The sequence below is a fragment of the Chrysemys picta genome, chromosome 1, assembly GCF_011386835.1.
Source record: "Chrysemys picta bellii isolate R12L10 chromosome 1, ASM1138683v2, whole genome shotgun sequence".
In the NCBI taxonomy this organism is placed as follows: Eukaryota; Metazoa; Chordata; order Testudines; family Emydidae; genus Chrysemys; species Chrysemys picta.
This window is the reverse complement of record NC_088791.1, coordinates 195218429-195230476: the sequence shown is the minus strand read 5'-3', so window position 1 is coordinate 195230476 and position 12048 is coordinate 195218429. Positions and strand designations below refer to the sequence as shown.

The window sequence follows — 12048 nt, the reverse complement described above, 5'->3', positions numbered from 1 at the left end:
AATGAAGAAAACCAATTGTATTTCATATATTTATTTATTTATTTATTTATTAACTTAATTCTGCTTCCATCGGAATCTATGAATGGCAAAACTCCCACTGGCTTCAATGAGCGCAGGAATGGGCTCTAAATCTCCCCTATAAAATCATCTTGATTTTAAATGTTCCTAAATAAAGGGAATATTCTCAGCTCCAAAAGCCGATGGAGAAATATTTTGCTCAACAAACATTTAGCAGCTCTTAGAATTGAATTAGCTCAGTACCTGACAAAACACTAAGAGCTCTGCTAAACTGTTCTTGGTTAGTAACTATTGTAGCCTTTTTGGGGCTTTTGTAAATTCCAGGTGTAACAAAGTATATTTACAAAGGGTAAAAATAACATGCAGCTGTGAAGAAAAACATCTCAGGTTTCAGTTCAAGCCTGCAGTTCAGAATGAATCACTGCAGAACTGCACCCTTTGTACTTGGGCACACTTTCCGAAGGCAACTTTTCCACTGCACTCAGTCCCCTGATGATTCAGAAATAAAGCAGACTCATGAAATGTCCTAAAAAAAACCTTTTAAAGACAATCCCTCTCTTGTTGTTCTGTGTAGTAAAAATATTTTTTTCTGGTGGCTGCCCTGCTTATGTTTTCAGTTCTACTCTTCATATGAAAGTCAGTTTCATTTGCTGAATTAGGTCTGATATGCTTAACTTTAAGGACTTGGGTAGTCCCTTTAGCTTTGTTGGTACTTGCTGGAAGTTAAGCCTGGGTTTAAATGCTTTTCTGAATGGGGGCTTCGGTCATTTATCCAATAGAGTAAGGGACCAAACTCTTGACCATCTGCTTCTGGATTTTAATGAAATATGCTAACTTAAGTTGTGGTCTTTTTTCCCCATCTGCTCTGTTTATAGTCAGATCAGAGAACCACCCTAGCAGTCCTGTCAATCTGCCAAAAGCCTTTTGCTACTACTGGATCTTTCACATCATTTATTGTTTAGTGTTTACAATAGTTTTTTAATGCATGATTGCCTGTGGAAATGGTGCAGACTAAAACTGATATATTTTACAGATACAACAATCCGTTTAAATCCCTTGCATTCTAAGTTCTTTTTATAGAAAAAGAAAATTAAGTAATTTTGCAAATTAGACCAGAGGATGTGGCTAGTAGTCTGTGTCACAAAACCATTGAAAATAATCTCATCATACAAAAAAATCAATGAACAGGCCAAACTGCCCTCATTGACATCCATGTAATGCCATTGACTTCCATAGGGTTGCACCGATGACTAAGGGCAGAATTTGGCCTGTGTTTCTAACTATAAACGGAGTTAAGTGTGCAATCTCATTTATACACAGGTGCCATTTCTATTTGTTAATGGTAAACATAAAAAGCCAACATTTCAGCCACAAAAAGATTTTCTAAGAAACTTCCTCACAACATGTAACTATGTCTGCAATAATGTTTTTTGTCTGTTTGCCTCTGTGTAATAGAAATAAGGTACAATAGGCTGAAGTAATTAATTCAGTTTATATTTTGAGGTGTGCATGGGGGAGAAATTTACTCTCTTAAAAATGCCCAAGTATTCTGACTATGTATGGGCGGTGGTAAAATCCACCGTCACCCAACCTGAGGCCAGGGTGAGGAGCTGCTGTGAAACTCCTACGTCCACTCACATGCCCGTGGTCTGGCATAGTGGTTGCAGCAGCCTCACACCAGGCAGTTTTCACACAGAATATGTTGTGCAGGATATTTTACATTTCCCTCTTGATTTCTTTATTACAGGTATGTAAGTATCCCTCTTGATTTCTAAAACCATCTTGTTTTGAGCCTCTCTACCTAATACATATATCAAAACAAGATGGTTTTAGAAATCAAGGGGGATACCTATATACCTATAATAAGGAAATCAAGAGGGAAATGTAAAATAAATATTTGAATTTCCCCAAATCAGGGGAAAGAATCCAAGTTATATTTAACACATATTATGCATATTGCCCATAATGTTAAAGCCCCAGGGTGCGGGGGGCAGTGGGAGCTGTCTAAAGTTAAGCATAATTAGACACCTGAATGTTACTTGACTTTTTTTGTCTACAGTGTGGAGCAAATGCACCTCCTAATGCCATCAGAGCAGTGGTGGGACTAGAGCTGAGGTCTCTGATCTCCTACTCTGGTACCCAGAATGCTGCTGGCTTATGTTTTGTGTGTGCCATAGACACATAATATGTGGTCAATATAAATTTGATTCTTTCCCCTGATTTGGGGAAATTCAAATGGTCAGCCAGTTCTCGCTCCTGGTGGTTGGGGGTCATGGAATCCAAAAACAGAGGCGAGTGTCTCAAGATTGGTCCTTTGTCCTATTTAATTCGTCTGCATGACATTGATTAAATTAGATTGGTATTGCTGGGTTAATTCTTGGTACTGCAGGAACCTAGCACTCTACTGCATGACATGTGCATCTATCAAAAAATAGGAAGTTCAAATAAAGCAGAGTCCTCTATCTAAGGCTGAGATTATTGCACTGTTACTGAAGGATTATCTATTAAATAAGAAACAGCTACAGAATTCACCCAAGATCTAGTGCAATCACATTCTGGGTTCTGGAAGACAATATGTTCCAATGGATACAAAATGGGACTGGAAGTCAGGAGGACTTCAGGGGTTTTCCTGGTAGTATGTAACCTTGGGCAAGTCACTTTAGCCAAACTTTTCCAAAGTCTACCTCATTATGGGAAGCTGCAATCTGAGACATGTATGTGGGGGGCTGATTTCACTGCTCTACAGCCAAAATGCTTCTGAAATAAATGTAGTCAAACTTTACTAATTCTGGGTCACTGAGAACGAAAATGATGCTTAAAATTGTTGATTGGCTCTAGTTTTCAAGATATGCTATTGGGTCAGTATATACGACCCTTGACTTGGGAATGGCGGAGGATAAGTGACTTATAAAGGGAAGGGATCTCAATTTAAACCAGAAATGACTAAAATACATCTTTGACTGGATCTATGAATAAATCTATGACTGGGTTTGGACAGTACTTGCTTTTTAGGCAAAACAATGAATGATGCAATCTGAAGCTGGTATTGCGTCATACATGATAGGAATTGCATCATGTTATTCCTAGAAGTCATGGATGATGCAATCATAACGAAGCTTACATCACTCTGCTGAACAAATTGCCCTATATCAGCTCTAGAAATCATACAGTGTCGTGCTCTCTTATTTGTCAGTGTTTGATTTTGCAAAGGGACACATTTCTGTTTAGCCAAAGTGAGCAGAGATGCCTCGTACTTGTGTGAACAGTGCAGATAACTTCTGCTATGTTTGTGGTGAATTGACTTTTGCATCACAAATGCGCAGTATAACCACTGTGGTTAAGAAAGCCTATCACCTTTATTTTGGCTGCAAAATTGGAGATCAGGACAAGAGGTGGGCCCCACACATATGCTGCAACACTTGTGCAACAAATCTTCGCCAGTGGTTGAACAGGAAAAGGAAATCTATGCCTTTTGCCGTGCCAATGATTTGGAGAGAGCCAACAGATCATACCAGCAATTGTTACTTCTGCATGGTGCCTCCAGTTGGGAAAGGTGTGTCAAAGAAGAAAAAGTGGACTGTGCATTATCCAAACATTCCATCAGCTATATGCCCAGTACCCCACGGAGAAGGACTGCCGGTTCCTGATGCACCAGAATCATTCTCACTTGAGTCAGACGAGGAAGAGGATGAAACTTCTGGTCCTGAACCATCAATGTCACAGGACCCACATTTTCTCCCATCCTCCTCCTCTGAACCACACCTCATAATACAAGGTGAACTGAATGACCTTGTCAGGGATTTGGAACTACCCAAGCGTAAGGCAGAGCTGTTGGGCTCCAGACTACAGCAGTGGAATCTCCTGGCAGGTGATGTTAGGGTTTCCATGTTCTGTGACCGTCAAAAGGATCTTGTCCCATTTTTCTTCATGGAAGGTGATCTTGTAGCCTGCAACAACATCGATGGTGTGATGGCAGCCCTCAACATCGTTCATGATCCAGATGAGTGGAGACTGTTCATTGATTCATCGAAGACGAGTCTTAAAGCTGTTTTACTGCATAATGGCAATGTTTTGCCATCAATTCCAGTTGGTCATGCAGTCCATATGAAGGAAACCTATGACAACATGAAACAACTTTTGAGGTGCATAAACTATGACCAACATCAGTGGCAGCTCTGTGGCGATTTGAAGGTTGTTGCTCTCTTGCTTGGTCTGCAGACTGGATACACAAAGTAGTGCTGTTTTCTCTGCGAATGGGATAGTCGTGCAAGAGATTTCCACTACATCAGGAAAGATTGGCCACTCCGACAGTCATTGGAGCCTGGGAGGAAAAGTGTTCAGTATCCACCACTTGTTGAATCAAGGAGGATTTTGTTACCACCCTTATACATCAAGCTGGGTCTGATGAAGAACTTTGTCAAGGCCATTGACAAAACACAAGCAGCTTTCAAGTACCTCCGTGGAAAATTTCCAAGATTAAGTGAAGCTAAGATAAAGGAAGGTGTCTTTGTTGGTCCTCAGATTCGTGAACTTCTTCAAGATGATGCATTTGACCATGCACTGCGTGGCAAGGAAAAGACGGCATGGAAAGCCTTCCAGTTAGTGGCAATAAATTTTCTCAGAAACAACAAGGCAGACAACTACAGGTTGTTGGTGGAAAACCTCCTCAAGGCATACAAAAGCCTTGGTTGCAACATGTCACTAAAGATACATTTTTTGCACTCTCATCTAGATTTTTTTCCACCGAACTGCGGAGCAGTGAGCGATGAGCATGGCGAGCGATTTCACCAGGACATTGCAACAATGGAGAAACGCTATCAGGGCAAATGGAGCCCATCAATGCTTGCAGACTATTGCTGGACAGTGACAAGAGATGCTCCATTTAATGAATACAAGAGACAAGCCAAGAAGCGCCGAGTAGACACTGAATAGGACTAAACTATGTACATAATAGTTTTTTGCCTTTTGTTTCATAATAAATTTTATTTATATAACCCTTTTGCTGATTTTTAAAGTGTTACATAAACAGGACAGGTGAAATATTATCATGTAAAGCAAGCATAAACACATGAAAAGACCTAGGTTTACAATTTATGATTAAAACTCTACTATCTACACAATATACATAGACGTAAAATGTAAAAACTTAAATATCTTAGAAACAGTAGCCAATCAGTTGTTTTAATTGTCATATTTGAATTCAGCACATCAAAATACATAATAAATAGCACATTTTATCTCTAAAGCAGACGACTTCTCAAAAATTGTAGACCAGTGTTTTCAGAGATGGAAGAACCCACAATAGCAGTTGATCTCAACTGGATATGTGGGTACTCAGCACCTTGGAAAATCAAGTGTTATATCAGGTACTGCACAAATGCAATTTAATATAAAATAAAAATGGAGACACCAATAACTTGTGGACACTGAAAATTTGGGCCATAACTTCTTTCCACCTCCTCTCCTCGTGTGTAAATCATTCTTTGTCTAATTTATAATGAAAAATGCTATATATTTGCTAGGTATTATTCAAATGCACATATGAGATTATTATAAAGTACATATAGATAACCTATATTAGTAGTTTGGTTTTGAAATGTAGACATAGGGTAAAATATCTGCCACAAAAGTCCCTTTAAGAAGTGTGTTGAATGCCTAATCTGTGTTTTTATGGCCTAATTTCCTGTCCAGGATCAGCCTACAAGAACTCCAAACTGAATAGAACAAAAGTGGCAAAAGTAAAAGCCTTATCTCAAGAAGTTTCTCACTTGCTGAAGTGTATGCTCTAGATCAGGGGTCCCCAATGCAGTGCTCGCGGGCGCCAGGGACGAGCATCCGCCGAAATGCCGCTGACAAGCAGCGTCATCCAGAGGTGTCGCCGCAGAAATGCAGCGGATGACGCTGCTCATCGGCGGCATTTCGGCGGCGACGCCTATTGACGTTGCTGCTTGTCGGCGGCATTTTGGCAGATGCTCGTCCGGTGCCACGGTCCTCCGTGGCTCTTCGTCTGGCGCCTGCCAGACGAAAAAGGTTGGGGACCACTGCTCTAGACTGTATATTGTAACATCATAGCCACAACACAGTAATGGCAAAACATTAAATCCACCAAGCATTAAGTGAGTTCAGCACAAAACTTTTTTTCATACCCGCTGAAACAATTTGGTAATATTGGTCCCAGTTCAGCAAGGAGCTTAAGCACCTGCCTAACATTGCCTTCAATGGGACTATTTATGAGCGCAGTGGTTTTCAAAATTTTTGTATTGTGACACTTTCACATAGCAAACCTCTGAGTATGACACACCCCCTTCCACATTAAAAATGAGGAAGGGTAATTTAATTTAATTTAATGAGGGCTCTGGGCTATCAACGCCACAGAACTGACAGCTCGCGATCCCCATGTAACCACCTTGCAACCCCCTGAGAGGTCATGACCCCCAGTTTGAGAACCCCTGAGCTAAAAGTTAGGCATGTGCTTAACTAACTTGCTGAATTGGGACCTCATAGTTGGACTTTTATTTAGATATTGATTGATATTTGAACAGCAAAAATATCAGCATTTTTAAAATGAATCCTTAATTGAAAAGAATACTTTCATATAGCTATACAAGTTAAGGTAATCTTTAGGAACTATCCCATTTAACTCATCCTTCTACATATGGTGTATAGACTCTGGGCCACATTGTGGGTCCTCTTCCCACTTTTGTCCCCAAACAAGTGCAAAGTACAAGTGTGAAAATGTGCAGAATCTGGTCATGTGTGGTCTTCTGCATTGACACCCACACACATTGCTTCTATCAGGAGCATAAATAATCTGAACTGGGGAGGGCACACAGTGTCCACGGGCAGATTGAAGTGACCATGCCAAAACACATGGACCATATCGCAGGACCATTTTGCCCTACCCTGAAATGGACCTCCATGATTTAATACATGGAAGACACTGCAGGTTCTTTGGAGTGTAAACTGATCAGGTTTGAGAGGAGCCGGGACTGAGGTGTAACTATATTTATGGGGTTAAAATGTCCAGGAAAAGAAAATCTTTTAAGAGAGTAATTTCTTGTAGACAGAATGTCTCTCTAATCAACATGACCTGCTGCCTATTACACACATCCACAATACAGCTGCATTATTGCAATAGCAGAATTAAATGAATGCTTAAGATATTAGTACTTTGTAACTTTAAAAAAACCCACCCTCTTTACATTTAAAGATATTCCCCTGTGGTTATGTTCTTTCTTTTGATTTTTTGAAGCAATATTTGTCTATATGATGAAACACATTGAAGACATTAAATTAAGGGTCAAATATGCCTGTGTCTGGCAGGAAGAAAATTGTGATGCCATTAAAAGGCCATTAAGGAACCCCCTATGGAATGTTAAACTCTAAAGGCTCTATTCAGAAAGCAAAGCCAAAAGTAAAAAGGTGTCTGGTTGCAGATCCTCTGCAGACGTCCACTACTTGACTACAGTACCATTGAGACTGTTAGGCAGGAGCTGAAAGTCTTTCCCAGTCATGCATGTGGTATTTTGAATCATGGCTTTGGCAAAAGCCCCTTTTATATGGGCATACATAGAAGTGTCTGCACTGCACTACATAATATGCATCTAATGGAACTGAGCACATACTTACTGAAACAATGGCAACAATGGAGGTAGAAAGTTCTCCAAAGCTAAGTAATAACTCTGGCTTTAAGTATATCTGTGTATTTTGCCATGTTCTCTATATCTCATATTTAGCGAGAGAAGCAGGCTTGCTGCCTCTGACAGTCAAGTCTAAATCCTCAGGCCCCACTTCTTAAAATAAATTAATTACTGGCCATAGTACCTTTGCAAATATAGGGCCAGATCCTCAGCTGGTGTAAACTGGTGTAGTTCCATTTAAGTCAATCATATTTTCAGAGCAAAATCAATTAAGGAACCAGAAGCAGGGTCTTTTGGTACTAGTTGCCAAGCTTCCCAGATGACTGCTCAGCTCTTACAATAAAGTCTCTCTCTCTCTCATCTGCAATTTGAATGCTAACAAAAATATTAGTGGCGGTGCTATAATAATGCAGGCAAATTCTGATTGTTTTTCTAGGAATTCCCCTGATGACTGCAGCGTGGCAAAAGGAGGGAAGATGGTCAGTGGCTCAGACAATGTCGGGATGAACTACGGAAGCTATATGGAAGAGAAACATGTTCCACCTCCAAACATGACAACTAATGAACGAAGAGTGATTGTTCCAGCAGGTTAGAAGCTTTAAAAGAACCCCCCCCCTTTTAAGTAGCAAAATCCGTTACTGATATTACTAGGAAATCTGTTAACCTGATAAGATTGAAAGATTACCCATTTTTTTTATTAAACTTGATATGCTACATGTAAAAGACAAAGACAGTCTGATAAGAGAGATTAGGAAGAAAGACTACTGAACTCCCAGAATTGTTACGAAGAATGAGTTGAGAAATATAAAAATAAAGCCACCTCATCAGCCAATGCTGCCCACATTTTGGAGGTTTCAGATGCCTCCTGCCCACGGTGTTTTCCCTAGCAGCCCCTTGCTCTCCCCCAACCATAGAGGCTACAACTGTCACTGACTCTTGTGCAGAGTACACAAGAGGAAGAAATGTTCCTTGCACAATTTCACCCCCCTGCAAGTGACAGACACAGTCTGGTCCTAAGCATAATAAAAAGAGGCCCAATTTGTGAAATTAAGCAATGTATAATAATCCATTTTTCTAAATCATTCTCTGTGTTTGAGCAATGTAATAAATTTTAATAAGCAAACTGACAACTCCCTGTAAGACAATGGCGTGGCTGATACATTCAGTAGCTGGTAGCAACCTTTATTATGGAATTCAGAAGGTAATTGGACAAGGGGGCATTCACTACTTTGTGCCCTGTCTTCTTCGGGTACCTCAGGTGCTGGGAATATGCTTCATATTGCAGAATGATCAGCATGCACATGCCCAAACTCAAAACAACAGACAATCATGTTGCAATATAAATATATACACAGGACATCTACATCATGTAGACAGAAGAGTATAATTTGCTATTAGTTATTGATCTGCAAAAATGACTTTGTATGAAACATTCCTGCTGCTGCCACATTGCATAATGTTTTTACAGTTATTCAGTTGCTAAGCTCTGCAAGAGTACTAGCTGTGGCTAATTTTGCAAGCTGTAATTACATCGGTTATTTGTCAAGCAACATACACACACACACACATATATACACACACACACACATTGCACAATCCTCCACATGTATTTAGACAAGGCTTTTTCTGAACTGTAGCAAAGAGATTTTTTCAGTGATAAAGTCTTCTGCAAAATTGGAAACAAGCAGCACTGAACATGATAGCATTCATAAGTAACTTTGCAAAATGAACACTTCTCTCAATGTTAGCTCTTGACTTTTCCGATCTTTTAATTACCATAGGCTTGTAAAGGTGATACAGATGTCTTTCCTTTTAGCATCTCCCTTGAGATGTATTTTGAGATGACTCTAAATGTGAACTAGGGAGCAAGATGATCATAGTTACAACCAGTTATTTTGTAAACTATACAAAAAATACTTGGGTGAAGCTCGTCTGTCAGACATCTAGGTGTTTTCATTTCTCTTCCACAAGTCTAATGTACATGATGATGTGGCAAAGCTTAGGAAAATCAGAACACAGGATTTATAACTTGCAGTTAAGTTAATGACAGAGTTCAGAACTCCTATTCAGATTCATCACCAAAAATAAAAAGCATTTCAAAAATTTGTACATATAATAAAATGATTGGTGAACCTCGGAAGGTTTGGATGTTCACTTCAATTTAAACTGAATTTAACTGGTGGACTTCTTGTGTTATCCCAGTCAGGACTGGGCAACCACTGATGCTCTCATAATGAACTCTAGTTCTAGCTCCCCACATCACCCATACATCCTTTCCTCCCTTAGTAGCCAGACCCCCTATCCATGAAGATCATCAAGGTCCCTCAGACTAGCATCCATGCCCACTAGGCTGCGAGCTGCCTCACACTTCCCAGTAATCTGATCATTCTGTCTCTGGTGTGCTTCAAAATATAGGCGGGATCTCTAAAGTTCCCGAGAGCTAAGGGCTCAGACCTTCAAAGGCTTAAAATGGATGTAGCATAACTAAACAGGATGCATGGAAGTTGAAGTGAGCAGCTGCATATTGTCTGAAAGACTTTGATGAGCACCGTAGACCTTTGAGAATGGCTTTGGGGAGCAGATTGGGTTAAAACTGATTAGGAGAGGAAGGGAGGTTTTGAGATTAAGACACTCACTGCACAGACATGCAGAACATCAAAGTTCAATTCCCAGCTCTGCCATGGGATTCCTGTGTGACCTTGGGCAAGTCACATAATCTCTTTCTTCTCAGTTCCCAATCTTTGGGAATGATGTATCTTATATGATCTTTTGTCTGTTTAAAATATAAGATCTTCAAGGCAAGAGTTGTCTCTTACTATCTGTACGTAGACTGCATGGCTTGATGGAGCCAAATATTGGTAGAGGCATCTAGACACTATTATTATACAAAGAAATAAAGGGGAGAGAGGTCAACGGCTAAATTCATAGGACTCAGTGGGATGGTAGTGGAAAGAGGGAATTCAGAGGGAAAAGTGATGGTAGAGTTGGAGTTATGGATTAGAACTGTGTGAATAACTGATTTTTTGTTCAGTGGATGAACTGAAAAATTGGAGGAAAAAATCCTTTCATGTCAACCCAAACCAAAAGTTTAGAAAATTTTTGGGGAATCAAAAAAGTCGAAAGAATTTAATTCTGGTTCATACTAAATATTTTGTTCACCCCAAGGCAACATGTTTTTTTCTGTTTATTGATTTTTTTATTTTTTTTTAAATTATATAGATCTAATTGAAGTAACATTCAAAATGAAAAGTTTCTCAAATCAAAAAGTCAAAGTGTTTCAATATTTTGACTTTTGGGGGAATTTTATTTTTTGAGGGTTTTTTTCAACTGAAACAATTTGGTGAATTCAACACAAATTTGCAAAATGTTTCAGTCAACATGAATTTGCAGTTTTTAGTGAAAAAACTTTAGTCCACAAATTTTGCTCAGCTCTTAAATAATAATAATAATAAAAAAAAAAGTGTGGGGGGAGGGGCAGGAGAGGAATGGGCAAAGAGTTGGACCAGTTCATTTTTTCCCCACAGCCAGTTTTGTCAGTATCTGATATAATTAACAAAAACTAGTGCAAGGCAGGATCTGGTTAGCAGCATACAGCAGTACATCACAACATCCTAGGATAGGGCCAGATTAATGAGATTGCAGGCCCAGGGGTAATGTTTTTCAGAAGCCCCCTTTTCGTGAACCCTGTATTAATTAAAACAAAAGCATACCCAGCTTATGTCAATCAACAAGTCATGTATATTACTGAATAAACTTGAACTGAAAATTGAAGACAATGAACAGGTTACATATTGCCTGGATAAACATAAAAATATAAAACTTTGAGTCAAATGAAATGTTGTAGATTTAAACTGGCATCTTTACATGTTTCAAATTCAGTTTTGACTCCTCAAATGACAGTAAATGTAGTAAATCCCATTCAGCTGACATGATTGCAAGAGCATTAAGCTTTGTTTCTACCATAGCTGACCAAAGACAACTTTTTATTCAGACAAAGCTTAGAAAACAATTACTCTGCTTCACAGCTGGCAATGGGTACATTCAAATACAGTCTCAATGCAATGAAAATATTCGGGAAGACATTACTCAGATCTTTGTCATGAAAAAATTTGATTTCAGGAGCACTCTTATCCTGCATGTCACAATATATTATAGATGCTGAAAATTGATACATTTTGGGAAAAAGCTCAGGCTCTAGATCATTAAAGTAAAGGTTGAGCAACCAGCGAGTGCGTGTTTTCTTCTCCTCTTCACTTTGTATTTTTAAGGTTAGGAAATGAAGAATGCTCTATCTACCTGAATCTATGCTAACTTATTAAATAACAGGCAAAACCCTGAAATCCTTACTCAGTCTTCACTTAGAAAAAACTGGACTTGACTTCACTGAGTG

The 12048-nt window shown here is 39.3% G+C and overlaps 1 protein-coding gene across 16 annotated transcripts in view; it reads left to right on the top strand.

Moving 5' to 3' along the window:
- Positions 1 to 12048, top strand: part of ERG (ETS transcription factor ERG) — a 215664-nt gene that overhangs the window by 177064 nt on the left and 26552 nt on the right. For all 16 annotated transcript variants that reach the window (XM_024100507.3, XM_065577411.1, XM_024100506.3 and 13 more), the window contains one exon: positions 8095 to 8246. In XM_024100507.3, the coding sequence (XP_023956275.1) occupies positions 8095 to 8246 (152 nt within the window). The remainder of the gene's footprint in view (positions 1 to 8094; positions 8247 to 12048) is intronic.